General features: G+C 44.5%; 1 protein-coding gene across 1 annotated transcript; it reads left to right on the forward strand.

The window, feature by feature from the left end:
* Nucleotides 1-854: 854 nt before the first annotated feature.
* LOC122448923 (short palate, lung and nasal epithelium carcinoma-associated protein 2A-like) lies at nt 855-13564 on the forward strand. The gene is made up of 7 exons (XM_043480581.1): nt 855-887; nt 4553-4656; nt 7258-7365; nt 8364-8516; nt 10832-10913; nt 11961-12024; nt 13545-13564. The coding sequence occupies exons 1-7, from the start codon at nt 855-857 to the stop codon at nt 13562-13564; spliced, it is 564 nt and encodes a 187-aa protein (XP_043336516.1).
* The last annotated feature ends 3371 nt before the right edge of the window (nt 13565-16935 follow it).

A 16935-nucleotide genomic window follows, 5' to 3' on the forward strand; every position in this document is an offset into this window, starting at 1 on the left:
CGCTGCTGCTCCCAGAGGCTGAGTTAGAACAGCTGATCTCGAAGGGAGAGGATGAAGAACTGGTTGCCCTCTCCAGATCTGCCCCTTCCCATCTATTCCACCCTGAGCAAGTCATCCTTCGCTTCTGAGCCTCACTTTCCTCAGTGAAGAAATAAGAACAGTAACACCCCCGTCTGGTTGCTTATGAGATGAAACAAGCTGAAGCAGGATAAGCACTTAGTGTTCTGTGGTCACGTCTAGGCAGAGGAGGGGTTCCAGAGGATGGTGTTGGGATCAGAACTCTGAACTCAAGGTCAAAAGTACCTTTGAGCCACCTTAGTCCAGTTACCTCCACCTCTGGTCATCCACCCTGCAGATCCTGACTCTAAGTATCTAGAGAGGAGCTCAGGCATCCATAGTTAAAGCAAACTTATTGATAATTGTATTTAATCTTTGTTTTAAAAATATATTGCCCAAGCAGAATACTTCAACAGACCTAAAACATATGAAATGGAAGAGGAAAATAAGTTGGGTTCATTTCATGTGTATCTTTGGATGTGTCCTTCTCCTTCTCTGGACCATAGGCTGCCCAGCCTTCCCAGCAAGGAGGTTAAGTTGAACTCTAAGCTCTCCCATGCCTTTCCTGTAAGTTATGTTTCCAGTGTGGTTAGTTGACCCTGGAGTTGTCATCTAAAGGGAGGAGTTGATATGAATTTATAAATGTGTGGAGTCAGGACTTACTGTGCGTTTGAATGGCAGGACCCAACTCACACTGGCTTGAAGAGGAGAGTTCTGTAAAGAGGGAATGGTCTGTGCAGAGGGCCAAGGCAGCAATGATGTTGGTATTTTTCTGGAAAAAAAGGAAGAGTACAGCCATGGCGAGAGAGGTAGATGTATTTGCAGTGGCAGTGAGTAGATGACACAGGGGCCATGATGGGGACTTCTGTTTAAGGTGAGAGCTTTAACTTCTGGCAGCATCATTGAGAATAGAGAAGTCGAGGGCAAGTGTGCAGAGGGATACTGCATATATGGGGATATATATGGAGGTAGACTATATTCACTCTCAGGAGAAACTCTACTGACTAAATGGAGTGGGTAGATGGGGAGGGTGGGTCCTGAGCAACCCGTCGTTGCAAACATTTTTCCTGAGGCTGGTTCCACTGGGAGGGATGATATGGAGAGCGTTAAGACACAAGAGAAGGTTTGGGAAGAACGACTTTACTGGTCACTGACCCTGATTCTACTAGCCCTATCTCTGTCCCTCTCTTAGAGGCTGGCTGCTTTCCCTCTCTGAGCCTGAGTTTGCAAATGCTGATAAAATTAAGCTAGATGATCACCATGGATCCTTGTACCAGAATATTCTCCAATTCATCCATTCTCAGTTTTAGTCCCAGCCCCCCACCCACATGGCCACCATGTTGGTAGCTGGAGGCTCCATGAGAACCTGCTCTTAGTCTTGGCACAAAGTCCTCTCCATAGTCATCCAGTTCAAGCATCCTGGCTGACCTTTGCCTTGGAAGTGTCTCTGTTCACTCTGGACAGGGCTTATTTTTATTGGAGTCTCATTGGATGGCTCTGGACGCAGAGCTTGTTTCAGGGGCAGCCTCCCTCCCCATCGCCATCAATATAAGTACCATCACTGCCCAGCAGAATTCCAGGAAACTGTACAGAGGAGCAAGGACTTTGTAAGTATTTTTCTTCAAACCTGTGAATGGTGGGCTTCCCCCTTATTGTCACTCCACATGGAGGCCTACAGAAGGCATTGGGGAAAAGAGGCATAGAGATTAAAATAGCCGCTCACTTGTGTTTGACTCTTGCAACCCCACAGACTGTAGCCCATCAGGTTCCTCTGCCCATGGATTTCTCCAGGCAAGAATACTGCTCTGGTTTGCCATTTCCTTTTCCGGGGGACCTTCCTGACCCACAGATTGAGTCTGGGTCTCATGCACTGCAGTCTTTCCCATGAGGCACCGGGGAAGCCCTTCCAAGTCTCCAAGGACAAGAGGCAGAGGGGTGGGGCCACTTGAATTAGCTAATATTTTGAATGAGGCAAACTAAGAAATAGACTCAATTAGGAGAAATGTCAAACTGATGATGAATGCAGCATCATGATGTGGTGCCCACTTATTTGTTCATACTTTTATTTGTCAAACTTTATTTTGTTGTGCTTACTAGTGACAGTTTTTTTTTACTATGAGTTGGGAATTCAACTCATTGTGAAATAAGTCAAAATCCCTTCTCTAAGGAATTCACAGCCTGGTGGGAAAGGCAGCCAACTTGTCACTAATTGGTACCCAGGACTCTGAACAGTGAATGAAGGCAGCAAGTTGGTGAAGTGAGTCCACCTAACCTAGTGTCTGAGGAGAGTTGAAGAGGACATGATGTCCTACTGAAGCTGGAAAGTCAGTAAGAAGTGATTCACCTAAAAATGAAAAGAAGAGGGAAATGTTCCATGCAGAGTAACCAGCATGTGCAAATGACCTCCAAAGAGAATTGACCTGGAGTCCAGTGTGTCTTTTCAAATTGTAGCTCCGTTATTCACTGGTTGTTTATCTCTGGGCAAGTTTCTCTAGCTTTTTGACCTGGGTTACCTATCTGTAAGAGAGGAGATAACCACAGCTATCGTCAAGGACTGTTGAGTATAAGAGTCATAGGTGCTCATCCACGATGCCATTTCCCTATGGGTAATTCTCACTCCTCCTGTTCTTCCCATGACTATCCAGGTGTCAGGACAAGATGTTTCAGCTTTGGAAACTTGTTCTCTTGTGTGGCCTGCTTGCTGGGACCTCAGCGTCTCTTCTCGACAATCTTGGCAAAGATGTTCTGAGGAAGCTGAAATCTGGTCTTGAGGAAGGACTTGACAACCCTGACAGTACACTTGAAAGTGAGTCAACAACAGGGATGATCAGGGGGACCTAGGAGCTTGCTTCCTAAATACTACGCCTGTATCACCAAAGGCTGCCAGCAGGGACAGCTCCTTATGGGTGGTTTACTGAGAGAGGTGACTGATTCCTGGTTCCTTTGTTTATTATTTTTCTAGAAACAGGCAATACTTACCTGAATATCACTTTACATCTTATATCATGGTAAACTTTGCTAATATATTCATAGGATAAAATCCTCAAATTGACATTTCAAAAGTTTGAAAAGTATGCATATTGTAATTTACAGCACGTATTGACAAATAATCCCCTATGTTAATAGTTTCTCCAATCATTTGTGAGAGTACCCTTTTTCTACTCTCTTGACAGCACTGGTTTGGACAACTGAGATTTTTTCCAGTCTCACAGATAAAGGTTATAATTCATCACAGCATTTCTCTAACTATGAAAGCATTCCCTCATTTTTTCCTATTTATTAGCCATTTATGTATTGTAACTTAAATATTTAATTTATATTTGTTTCATATTCCTCTGTTGGGTCATTCAATTTTCTTAGGAATTTGAATTAACGAACTGGAAAAGCATTTCTAACTAGCCTAGCTAGCTTTAAAATTACCTACCTTTCTTGTGAATCATATTTCCTTGTAATTCTAATTTCTTGAAAGAACTTGGTATTCTTTTCACTTTTTGGAAACATTACTGGGACACTGCTAAACATTCTTTGTAGGAGAAGCTATCTTCTGTAAAGGACTGCCCTTCAAACCTTGCCAGGGCTTAGGCAACCTCATAGATATAGGAGGGACCTACTTTTCAAATCATTGCTGGTAAAACAGCAATGCTTCTGAACACAGAACCAGAGGTGTCTGCATCAGAGTCGCCTAGTAAGTTCTAAGACCAGATGTAGTTTCCTTCGCTGCATCGTTATAACTAGGTACTGTCCATTGCAGAGCCACGTTGCAGTACTTTGATTACATAATTTTTCTTGCAGCCTTTTCTTATTCTTTTTTTTCTTTTTTTTTTTTTTTGCCTTTTCTTCTTCTTTGAGCGAGTTTTTGCCTTGTTGTTTCTCATTTGAATTATTTTCTATACATATTTTCTTAATACTTTTCAAATGTGCCATTCTACACCTGCCATGTCACTTGCTCTATCAAGTCCCTCTTTCCTCTGTCCATTAGGACTCTGTCCTTGTTCTCCTCTATTAGGCAACTCTTTCCTCGGTCTCAATGTAAAGCTGTCATTCAGGGACTCCTGTTTGCCACTTTCATGATTTAGACCTGTATATTTTCTTTGATTCTAGATTTTCCACTTCTTATTTTATTCTACATTTATTTTGTTTGCATAAGCAGCTCATTAGTGCTTCACTACTAGAAGCTGATGTGCAATCTTTACCTATTGCCTGCTCAGTGGATTGACTGCTTTGTTGATGAATAATGAGTATGTATTAGCGTAAAGGCGGCATAAAAAGAACAAGGTCTCCTAGCTGTGTGACTCTGATCAATTTCTTAAACTTTTGATCTTTTATTTCCTCATCTGGAAATGCAGATGTTAGTAATGTCTACTTTATGGAGTTCTTACAGAGATTAAATGAAATAACATAGGCAAATATTCTCAGTTAGTACCTGGTGCGTAGGAGCTGCTTTGTAAATTGTGTACCCCACTAAGAGGAGATTGTTTTTGCAGCTATCTTGCAGCAACTGAAGACTGCTGAGGAGACCCAGGAGAAGATCGAGGAAACTAAGAACTTCTGGGAACAACTCATTTCTGCAATTTTTGAAGTAGTGAACACTCTGACAGGGTGAGTTGTTGCTTCATTTGGAGACTTTTGTTCCCAGAAAAGAGAATACATCTCTTTGGGTACCTAAGTTAAATATCAAAGACAAAAAGTGAAAGTGAAAGTCACTCAGTTCAGTCTAGTCAGTCAGTTGTATCCAATTCTTTTTAACCCGAAGGACTGCAGCATGCCAGGGCTTCCCTGTCCATCACCATCTCCTGGAACTGGCTCACACTCGTCCATCGCGTCAGTGATGTCATCCAACCATCTCATCCTCTGTCGTCCCCTTTTCCTCCTGCCTTCAATCTACCAGCATTATGGTCTTTTCCAAGGAGTCAGTTCTTTGCCTCAGGTGGCCAAAGTATTGGAGTTTCAGCTTCAGCATCAGTCCTTCCAATGAATATTCAGGATTGATTTCCTTTAGGATTCACTGGTTGAATCTTCTTGCAGTCCAAGGGACTCTCAAGAGTCTTCTCCAACACCACAATTTAAAAGCGTCAATTCTTTGGCCTTCAGCTTTCTTTATAGTTCAGCTGTTACATCCATACATGACTACTGGAAAGACCATAGCTTTGACTAGAAGAACATTTATTGGCAAAGTAATGTCTCTGCTTTTTAATATGCTGTCTGGGCTGGTTATAGCTTTTCTTCCAAGGTGCATGCATCTTTTAATTTCATGGCTGCAGTCATCATCTGCAGTGATTTTTGAGACCAAAACAATAAAGTCTGTCACTGTTTCCATTGTTTCTCCATCTATTTGCCATGAAGTGATGAGACCAGATGCCAGGATCTTCATTTTTTGAATGTTTAGTTTTAAGCCAGCTTTTCCTCTCTCCTCTTTAACTTTCATCAAGAAGCTCTTTAGTTCCTCTTTGCTTTCTGCCATAAGGGTTGTGTCATCTGTGTATCTGAGGTTATTGATATTTCTCCCAGCAATCTTGATTCCACCTTATGCTTCATTCACCCTGGCATTTCACATGATGTACTCTGCATATGAGTTAGATAAGCAGGGGGACAATATACACCTTTGAAGTACTCCTTTTCCTATTTGGAACCAGTCTGTTCCATGTCCAGTTCTAACTGTTGCTTCTTGACCTGCATACAGGTTTCTCAGGAGACAGGTAAGGTTGTCTGGTATTCCCTTCTCTTTAAGAATTTTCCACAGTTTGTTGTGATCTACACAGTCACAGTTGCTCAGTCATGTCAAACTCTTTGCAACCTCTTTGGCGATGCAGATCATGGAACTCTCTAGGACAGAATATTGGAGTGAGTTATTATTCCATTCTCCAGGGGATCTTCCTAACACAGGGATCGAACTCGGGTCTCCCACGTTGCAGGTGGATTCTTTACCAGCTGAGCCACCAGGGAATATGAATAAACCTTGTGTGTTCCTACAGAGCAGAAGTGGTCTCAGGCCAACTCCACCAGAGCTTGGAAAAATTAGAGGGCTGCATGGGCTATCCAGGTATCTCATGGGTTTAGGCTTTCTCTTCTGTGATATGAGAGTCAGGATGAAGGTTCTCTTCACCCCCTCCTCTACCTGTTTGCTGTTGCCTAAATTCCTTTTCCCAAAGATAAGACTTTCCTTCTCTGAATATAACTGAGTATAAAAGTTTGGTCTCAGGAGAGAGGAAAATAGAATTCACACCACGTAGGTAGCCCTACACATGACGTCTGGGAGTCAAGCATTCTGGGTTCTAATTCTGGCTCTGCATAAAAAAGAATGAAATAATGCTGTTTGCAGCAATAAGTGGGTGGATGTAGAGATAAGCATACAAAATGAAGTAGTTCAAACAGAGAAAGACAATTATCACAGATACCACTAATACATAGAATCTAAAATATGATACTAAAATCTTATACAAAAAGACTCATTGATAATTAAAAAAAAAACTCATGGTTACCAAAAGGGAATACAGTGTGGACTAATTATTGAGTATGGCATAAATATATGCACACTACTATATATACAATAGACAACCAACAAGGACCTACTATATAGCACAGGGAACTATACTCAATATTTTGTAATAACTTATAAGGGAAAAGAATCTGAAATAAAAATACATCTGTATCTATATATATCTATATCTGAATCACTTTGCTGTAACCTGAACCTAATGAGAAGTGAAAGTAATAGTTGCTCAGTCGTGTCATACTCTTTGCAATGATTCGGACTGTAGCCCACCAGGCTCCTCTGCCCATGAAATCTCTAGGCAAGAATGCTGAAGTGGGTTCCTATTTCCTTCTCCTGGGACCTTCCCAAACCAGGGATCAAACTCGGGTCTCCCGCATTGCAGGCAGATTCTTTACCCTCTGAGTGACCATGGAAGCCCCACAGCTGAACCTAGCATAGCATTTTAAAGCAACTATATATCAATTAAAAAAAAAATTCTGACTCTGACATATATTTACCCTTGGAGTCTTGAGGGAAATCACAGCTGTCTGATCGTCAGTCTGTCAGGCCATCCAATGGAGAGAATCCAACCCCTGAGCAGGACTCTCATGAGACTAAAGCAGGCAAGGTCTATGAGGCTCAACTGCTCAGCACAAGGCTGGCATAGACAAGAGCCCAGCAATGGCTGTCAAGAGGAATAACAAGAGTGAACTGTGGTTTTTGCACAGTGTGAAAATCAGGAATCTGCACGTCCTGGATATCACATTCGAAGAGACTCCTGACTGCAAAGGTGCTATAGTGAAAATCCCCATCACTGCTGAAGTCAACGTGAACCTGTGAGTATGTCTTGGAATTTGAGGTTTGGGGGGTGCAGGGTGGTGTGGCCGGTAGATCTCCAATTTGATATCAGGCACTTTTTCATCCTGCTGCCTTAGTCTCTCAATCGGTAAAATAAGGAGGTCCTTGCAACTCTAGAATCCTAACCTTTAAAATGTTCTAACAAACTTTTCCCATAACCAAATCTCTTTTTTTTAAAAATCCCCCATAAAATATATTTCCAAATTCTTAACACTTATCTAATCATAAAACTTGAGAACTGAGAAGACATGAACACTTACAACTCTTTGGCAAAGTTTCCTCCAGCATCATTTTGTCTCTCAAAATTCTCTTTAAACAGCAGTATGACCCGTATAGCAGTGTACGGTATTTAATGAATAGCATGTGAAAATTATATGAAAAATATATTTCTAAGTATTTTAATTACTTTGAAGAGACAAAGAGATAGGAAATGAGGATGTGTGGGAGTCTTTGTAAATTAAAGTGCACTATGACTTCATCATTCATTAGTTATGAGATCCTGAGAGAGTTACTTAACTTCTCTATACCACGTTTCCTCATTCTGAAAACAGAGATAGTGATAGTACTTTTTTCAAATGGTATTGCTATAGAGATTAAATGGATTAATCCAGGTAAAATACCTTTTTGGAAATACCTAACATAGTATTCTCTTAGGAAATGTTAACTCTTATTTTTGTTTTAATCACTGGTGTGATACTCTATAGAAATGTCACATGAGCCAAACCCTTGTGGCCAGGAGAAGAAGTTCTTAATGTAAGAACGTAAATTCCATAAAGAAAACAGGTAGTATTAACATTGTCCACTTGTCGTTCAGCAACTAAGTCTATCCAACCTTTGTGACCCCATGGACAGCAGCACACCAGGCCTGTCCTTGTCAATAGACATCCCATATAATGTCCACACAAGAGAGAGATTAAAGTGGGCAATGTGAAGAGACTTCTCCACCTCTGTTCACTGTGAACCTATTTCCCTGCAGGCCTGTGTTGGGTGAGATTGTCGACTTGGCCCTCAACTTGGTCCTCCAGTATAGTGTCAGCGTTGAAACTGATAAAGAGACTGAAGTCTCCACCGTGGTCATGGAAGAATGCAGGAGCGATCAACACATCATCTCTCTCAGCGTGCTGGGCAGGCCAGGTGCACACATCTCAGCAGAGAGGGGGTGTCGGAGGAGCTGGGACTCGTCATCTCAGCACTATTCCTTACCTGGGAGGGAGCAGAGTGTGAAAAAAAGAGGTTAGACTCTGGAATCAAGTTAGCTTTGCCACTAACTTGTGATTTTGTAATCAATTTAGCGTCTAGATGCTTCAGTTTTCACATCGGTAAACAAAGGATGGTAAGAATACATAACTCATAGGCTACTGTGTTAGCCAAATGAGAAAATGCAAGTGTTTACCCTACCTCCTGGCACATACTAAGCTCTCAGTAATAATAATATCCATGCTGACTTTCAGTCTCTTTGTTCTTCCCCTTACTGAGACTGGAGTGCTGACCTGTCCAACCATAACTGTAAATTGCTATATTTTGCCTTTCAGCTTTATCTATTTTAGCTTCAAGTTTTTTGAAGCTCTGTCGTTAGATGCATGCTCATTTAGCATTCTTATGTCTACTTGAAGAACTGACCCGTCTCATATTACATAGTGTCCCTCAATAATAATAATAATTCACTGTGTTCATCTTCCTGCCTCTTGTTAGGAGAGGGCAAGAGGAATAGTAAATGCCTGCTATGGGCTCTAATTTCAGACTGTCCCCAAAACCATCCTCTACCCACTGAAAAATTCCAAAAAATGACATCTTGAAAACTGAGTCCTCTCCATTTAAATCACTGATCTCCAGTAACCCACCAAATCTACATCTTAAACTGCGTGCTTGAAAGAACATGTTTAATCCCAGGAAGAGGGTGGAAGGAGAAAGGCTGATCCTGGTCCTGGCTGGGAGAGAACTAGTCTGGAAGCTGAAGGCTGGGGCAGGTTGGCCTTCACAGGTAACAAGGCTGAGTCGTGAGCAGAGGTCAGTTCATCCTGCCCAACAGGTATCTGATCACAGGTTTGCCTGCAGACCCCCAAAACAAAAGATAGGAAAAGTCTGCAGCCTACCGGCACTTGGAAAGACTGAGATGTAAGCTCAAATGTCTGAGCCCTACTGGACACTGCCTAGTCTATAGTGCCAGGGAAACCATCCTGCCTTCCGGGTCTCAGTGTCCATGTCTGTAAAATGACATTCCACTCTGCTGCTTCAAACTCTCAGGGGGCTTTTCTATCCACTTTGGATGCAAACTCAGGCCCTCCCAGGGTCATCTAGCTCTACCTGATTTGTATCCACACCTTGCCCACTCTGCCCTAGACCCACTAGCTTTTGCTCTGAGCCTCAGACAAACTCCTTCCACTCAGAACCTGTGCATGGGCTGCTCAGGCACCTAGGACACCTTTCCTGCATCCCATTTCCATGTATGTCTCATTGTTTAGGGTCTAAAACATTGTTCCTCTCCTCTTCTCCTCCCTCATAGGATTCTACTCTTGCCCTTCTCACTACTTGTCACAAATTGTCATTAAATATTCAATTGTAAGTTTATTTCATTTATTCCTTTAGCCAAAAACGTGTGGAGCAGCTGCTCCATACAGGCAGGCACCATTCTGAGCTCAGGAGAAAGTACTGGTGACTGCTGGCAAGGTGCTTGTTCTCATGGAGCTTAGTCTCTGGAGGGAATGACAGACAGGGAAGCATTCAGTCTAACAGTAAAGAACACTCACGGAAAATGTTCGCTTGCCATCATCCCTGGGCGGAGCAGCACACCTAACAGGTACTATGACAGAAAGCCCTCCCTTAGCAAACAGTTACAAGGACTGCCCTGAGGAGGTGACACTTAGGCAGAGAGCTGAAGGTGGGAAGGAGTCAGTCTTAGGAAAATGCATTAAAACTAAGTTGGCCAAAAAGTCTTTTGGGTTTTCCCATAAGATCTTGCAGAAAACTCCAATCAAAACTTTTGTCCAACCCAGTATTCAGGTACCACATTAGGAGCTGCTTGGGCTTTGCTCATCACTGTGTCACCAGTCAGTCTTGCTTTTGAGCACATAGTTGGTGCTCTCTATCTATGTGTTGATGAATGAATGGATGACTAGATGCACGGATGGATGGAAGCATGGATGGATAGAAGAATGGATGTACGGATGAATGGATGGATGGATAGAAGAATAGATGGATGGGTGGATGGAAGGATGGATGGATGGATGGATAGATCAATGAGGTCTTAGGGTTGTGATGAGACTGTCATGAGCTATTGAGGTGGGCTGCTGGTCAACCATGGGGTTCTAAGTAGTGATCCCCCTGGGTAGAGGCCCAAGTCACCTGGTTTCAAGGTGCTTCACCACCTTCTGCCCTCTTCCCACTGCTCTTGCTTGGCTGCTCCGCCAACTTTACCAAACTTAATCAGTTTCCTCTCTTCTTCAGGCGCATTAGACTGTTCAAGGAGATTTTGGACTTTGCAATCAACCTCGTGAACAAGGTGTTGTCCCTGGTAACACACTACGAGGTGAGTCCCCCAATCCTGGGGTGCAGAGCCAGGCCTGGTGGGGTCAGGTGTGACTTTCCCTGGCTCGGCTGTACTCTCTGGGCACCTTCATTTTTGAGGGGCCAACTTCCTTGGGGCAATCAATTGCTACCTGCCCCACTTCACTCAGCCTGGTCTGGGGAGGAGGTGAGCAGGGGCGTGACCTGAGCTGAAATCACTGGGTCCCACACTTGAACCATTTAAAATACCCATGGACTGCCAGTAGGCCTTGTAGCTAATGTCTGTCTTCATTCAACACAATTTTAATTCATTTAAATAAAAAAAAGACTGTACATACTGTAGTTCAGATTCATATGCATCATATGAAAAAACCATATGTACCATGTGCCTGAAATTCTAAAGATTCTATATTAGTCAACTCTGGTAGGGGGCTGGGACTCTGACTTTATTTTTAAAAAGTCCTCCATGTTGTTCTGTGATTTACTGAACTTGAGTCACGCTCAAAGTGTGTTCCTCAGATTAGCAGCACTGACCTCTCATGGGCACTCATTAGAAATGCATAATAGAGACTCAGATAATACCCCAGATCTGTTGCTCAGTAATCTGCATTTTAATGATATCCTCAGGGAATTGTAGACACACAAAATTGTGGGAAACAAAAAAACACTTCTCTATGGTTCCCAGGGCCCCATTTAACTCTATAAAATTTCAGAGTCCAGTGGTCAAGGCTTCTAAGGGCATAGTGTTCTGCAATGTTAAAAGTCTAGATTCTCCAAGGTTCTAGGATTCTAATGTTCTGAAGTTTTAGGACCCTAGTGCTGTCTGGTTCTCAGATTTGGACCTTATAGGTTTCCACTGTTCTAGAACCCTAAGGGTCAGAAGTTCTGAGGCCCCCAGTACTGCATCTCTGTGGGTGGCAGGCAGGGCGCTCACAGCAGGTAATAACCAGTCCTCTTCCTTCTCCCATCTCTCCTCTCCCTCCTCACCTCCGGACCACTTTCTTTCCTTCCCTCTCTCCATTTCTCTCTCTTGTGTCTCTCTCTTTCCCTGGCTCCTTGTAACCCTCAGGTGTGCCCACGAGTCCACAGTTTCCCTGAAAGCCTGGATGTGGATTATGTTAAGAACCGCATCCGTAAGTCACAGCCTGGGGAAGCGGGGAGGGGGCTCCCTATGCAGCCTAGCAGGGGAGGGCACACTGCTCTATGCCTGCCGCACCGGAGAAGCTGGGGACCCTTCACTGTGAACAAGTCGGAAAAGTGTGGCCGTGCAGTCTGATAGCCTCTGTGGGCCTCTGAGGGCTTCTATTGCCCTCCTTTGTCACACTGGCAGAACCTCCTGCCCAGAATGATGTGACAAAGAGGACGGGCCATATCTGGGTTCAAAACCTGGATGTTCTCTTAGCAACTGTGAGGTCGGAGTCAACTGGCTCTACCTCTCTGAGCCTCGGCTTACTCCCAAGTGAAAGGAGATTGCAAACGCTGCCGAGCTGGTCAGTGAAGATTTAGAGAAAAAGTAGAAAGAGTTTAATATCCAGTAGGCATTTTTAATAAACACAGCCCCTTGCCTTTCACTTTTTAGAAGAGGATATAGCTTCACCTCCAACCTCTGGAGGCTCTTCTTGACCTGGATCTCTGGCAACACTGGGGTTGCTGGGGCTGAGGGGCAACAGAAATGGGGTGAGTAACAGTGTCAGGGTCCGGGAGGCAGTTTTTCTAGAAAATAGCCACAGACCCAGTTCATTGGGCCTTTGCTCAGTGCTTCTTCTATACTATCTCATTGGATCCTTGCAATGACCCTGTGGGGACGGGTTGTGTCATCATACCCATTTTACAGATGATCTAACTGAGGCTTAGAGATGGAGTGACATGGAAGATGTCCCGTGGCTGTCAAGTCTGACCTGCTGGACAGTTTCAGCCATTAGCGTCCGATTTCTATTCAGCTTCTAGTGCTGGAACCTGAGAACTTCTACTGATTTGTTCTTTCAGATGAACTTTATGAAAACCAACAGAAAAAGTAAAGAGCACAGTTGAAAACCTCTGTGACGCGTGCCTGCTGGTGAGGGCTGGGCTCTGGGCCCTGGACTATGGGAGGATAAACACCCCCCCGCACCCCCCCCCAACACACACACACAGGGGCCTGTGGAGAAGCAGAAGCAAAGCTTGGCTTCTCTTCTTTCTCTAGTAGCAGACTGAGCCCTGATCTCAGTCACAGACTGAGTCCTGACCCTTAATCACACATCCAGACTGCACTTGATTCTTCTCCCTGACTGAGTTCAGAACACAGTCAGACATAGCTTTCACTCCACTTGATGACTGAGCCCTGACACTGGTCATGGATAGAGTGGTGACCTGTATCTCAGTCTGATCCCTGATCCTCATCATACACTGAACCCTGAACCCTGGCTCCTCTGGGCTTTGCTTAGTCTTTCCACATTGGTCACTGTTGCTAAAGTGAGGAGGTGGGAGGGTGAGGGGATGCGGAGGGGTCAGTGCCCGGTGCCAGAGAAAGACCCCAAACCACAGGTGCCAGTCCCTGCTAAAGCCTCAGGGCTCGCAGGGTTTGGGGGAAGTACTCCTGCTGCCATGTCTGATGAACGCAGGAGCCAGTAAGGGCCCCGGAGTGTCCATGCCTCACACCGTGGTCTCCTTCCAGATTGGTTCACAGGGACGTGACTGAATCTCTGTACCGTCTCCCTCTGGGACGGTTGGTGCTGCCACCATCCTCCAGGAGTGACAACTGAACCCAGTCAAAGGACATCTCTCACAGTCAGGACATCCTGTGTTCCTTACCCTCCACCCCCAGCAATAAAAAGCCATTTCTGCACCTGCTGTGTGGCCCGTTGCACTCCTTCCACTGGGATTTCAGGGAAGGTGAGGTATGGGCAATTAGGGCGGTGGAGACATGGATCTGTAGCTGGAAGGGAACTTTGGGATTATCCAGCCTCACTTCTGTGTCTTAAAAATAGGATCACTGAGACCCGAAGGGCAAAAAGGTGATCCAAGTTCACTAGAGACAGCCTCATTATGCTTCTGCTAACACCACCGCCATGTTGGAGGGCTGCCTTCAACAGCACACCTCACCTCATGACCTCCTCATAAAACCCTTCTGCAGGAGACAACAATCTTGTCCCCATTGGACAGATGAGGAAACTGAGGCTCATAAGGACAAGTGACATATTGAGGTTACAGGGTAACAACTGGCAGGACTAGGTTTTAAACCCATGGATAAGGGATCTCTTGCTCAGAGAGGAGACATCCCCCTGAGTACTCAGCCACCTCTCCCCAGCCCCAAGCAGGTCCCGCTGTCCTGGCCTTGATCTCTCCCACCCAAGACTGATGAGGTTTCCTCATGGCCCTTCTCAACATGCAAGCCCTCAGCTTCCCCTTTGCCCTGGAGTTTGGAGCACAGAGCCCTCTACTCACAGCCGTGTCACCTCTGCAGAAGACAGACCCAGGCTATCACCTCAGGGACCCTGGGCCTCTCCTTTTCAGGACGCCATCTGACTTTCCTGCCAAGAGGGCCAGGGAACATTTGCCCATCTTGCCATGAGCCATCTCAGTGCTGTGTGCAATTCTGTGAGGGAAGAACCACTGTCGTCCTCATGGGAGACTCGGGGTAAGAGAAGCCCAAACAAGCGCTGCCTCACTCAAGGGCCTTCTGTCTGAAGGATGTCTGACAAGATCAAGTCACCGTAGGAGGCCCTTGAGCCTCTGGGGCAGCTTGGTCGGGAGGGCCTTGGAGCAGCTCTCCCAAGAGACATCAGTTCAGGCTGTGCCGGGGCTCCTGACACACGTGAGGTGAGAGGTTGGACAGAGCTGAGCATGACCTGGCCTCTGCTGTTGCCAGCTGTGTGATCTCAGCCAACTTACTTAACCTCTCAGAACCACAGTCCTCAAACCTGCCCAATGGAGTTAACAGCAAAACCTCCCTCGTTGTGTTGATGTGAGAATTAAATGAGTCAATGAATGGAAAGTGCTTTACCAGAGTCTGAAACTGGTGAGCACAAGATGAATGCCAGCCTCTACACACTGGAGTCACTGCTAAATGGTGTTGAGAAATACTGTATTAAATCTTTATACACTGTATCTCACTCAATTCTGATTTCTACCGAGTGATGCAGTGAATGGTTCTTGAAGTAGGCGTGGCAACTGAGTCTCAGAGAGGTGAAATGACTTCTCCAGGGCAACACAGCCTGTCAGAGACAAAACTGGATTCCATTGGAAGTCAGAGCTGGTGCTTCCTCTGCTGGCCATAGCAAAGGAATGAGAGTTTTCCTCTCTATCTTATTTTGTGACAAGACCAACTCTCACAACAGCGCACAAGCAGGTCTCACAATTCAGGGCTTCTCTTGAGCAGTAGCCCACTCGGGTCAGTGCTGAGCCTTTGTCCAGGCTGTTCCACCACCTGGTCATCATTCCTTCTCTTCCCTCCAGCTTCTCAATCCTCCTCAGCCCTAAGACTCTGCTCAAGAGCTGTCTCCTGGTAAGTAGGAGCCACTCCTCAATGTTGCCCCGACAAAGAGACCATGTTTTCCAACTGGTAGGTCTACCCAAGCTACCTTGTCATCATTGTCCCATACAGACAGAGGGTTCAGGAAGTGTCAGCTCTCACAAAAAAGGTTTACACCTTTTTAGTCATCTTTTTCCCATTTTTTGGTAAGAACAAAATTGACATTCATCACTGTATAAGTTGAAGCCAACAGTTTGATTTCTGTGTACTATGAAGTGATTATGACAATAGGTTAAGCTAACATTCAAGTTCTCATATAGATACAGTAAAAAATGAAGAAAAAAAGAACAACAGTTTTTCCTTGTGATAAGAACTCTTAAAATTTGCCCTCTTAACAAAGTTTCTATATATCATACACCACTGCTAGCTATAGTCATCATGTTGTATATTATATCCCTAGTATTAAAATATGAGGAAGAGTAGCAATAAATGCCTATATAAAGAAGCAAGAAAAACCCCAATAAACAACCTACTTCTACACCTTAAGGGATTAGAAAAAGAAGAATAACTAAGCCCTGGTTACCACTGAAACAGTACAATAAACATTACAGCTAGAGTAAATTAAATAAGAAGAGAAAAATAATTTAAATATTAACCAAACTAATATTGGTCCTTTGAAAATGAAAAAGAAAAAGAAAAAAGAAAGAAAAAAAACCCTTAGCTAGATCTCATGACTCACAAGGGGGCTTTAGGTCTTCACATGTTGCCTCGATCTGATTTGTCCTCAAGATAGCATTTATATACAAATATTTTGGCAAAGCTCACTAGAAGAAGAAGCTGTACAAAGGGGATGAGACAATACATTGTTATAGTGCCTTGATCCAAGTGTACCTGAAGTCCTCCTTGCCACAAAAATTCCTGTTCAAATACATTTCTCGCTTCTTATTTTTTATTTTTATTGAAGCTGGTGTGATTCAGCTCCTACCATTCAAATCGACAGGAAGTCCTGGAAACACATTTGTAAACTCATGTCTTCCTCCTCCATTCTGATGCCTACTCGAGGGTCACACAACCACACTGGGAACATAACAGACATCAAAGCCACAGGAGAGTTTAGAGGTCATCATTTTAACCTCTTTGCTGGAAAGTCTAGGGAGACTGTGGCCCGGGCAAATGGCTTGGCACTGCGGGTGCATGTTCACCATTGGTGCTCACGGCAACCCACATAGTAGGCATGGAAAACCTCATTTTCCAACTAAGGATACTGAGGTTCAGGGAAGGGAGGTGGCTGGCCTAGGTCTCACAAGCACAGAAAACCAGCATTTGCGTCCACAGGAAAGGTCAGGTCATATCGAGGACAGCTGATGAGGCAGGAGAGTCCTTGGACTTGAATATGTTTATTCCTCGACGTCTGCTGTTTGAGTTGGTTGTTACGCCTGGTGGTTGGGCCCATGTCAACACGGAACACCTGGTCCAGGAAGCCCAGATGGGTGCCCACTTGGCATCGGGCTTATAGCACCAGCAGAGACCTCTGGGTCACCTGTGTCCATCTCCTCCGGTCCCCCACCTGTGTCTCAGTAGGAACCGGATGAAC

This window comes from Cervus canadensis, chromosome 10, assembly GCF_019320065.1.
Source record: "Cervus canadensis isolate Bull #8, Minnesota chromosome 10, ASM1932006v1, whole genome shotgun sequence".
NCBI classification, from domain to species: domain Eukaryota; kingdom Metazoa; phylum Chordata; class Mammalia; order Artiodactyla; family Cervidae; genus Cervus; species Cervus canadensis.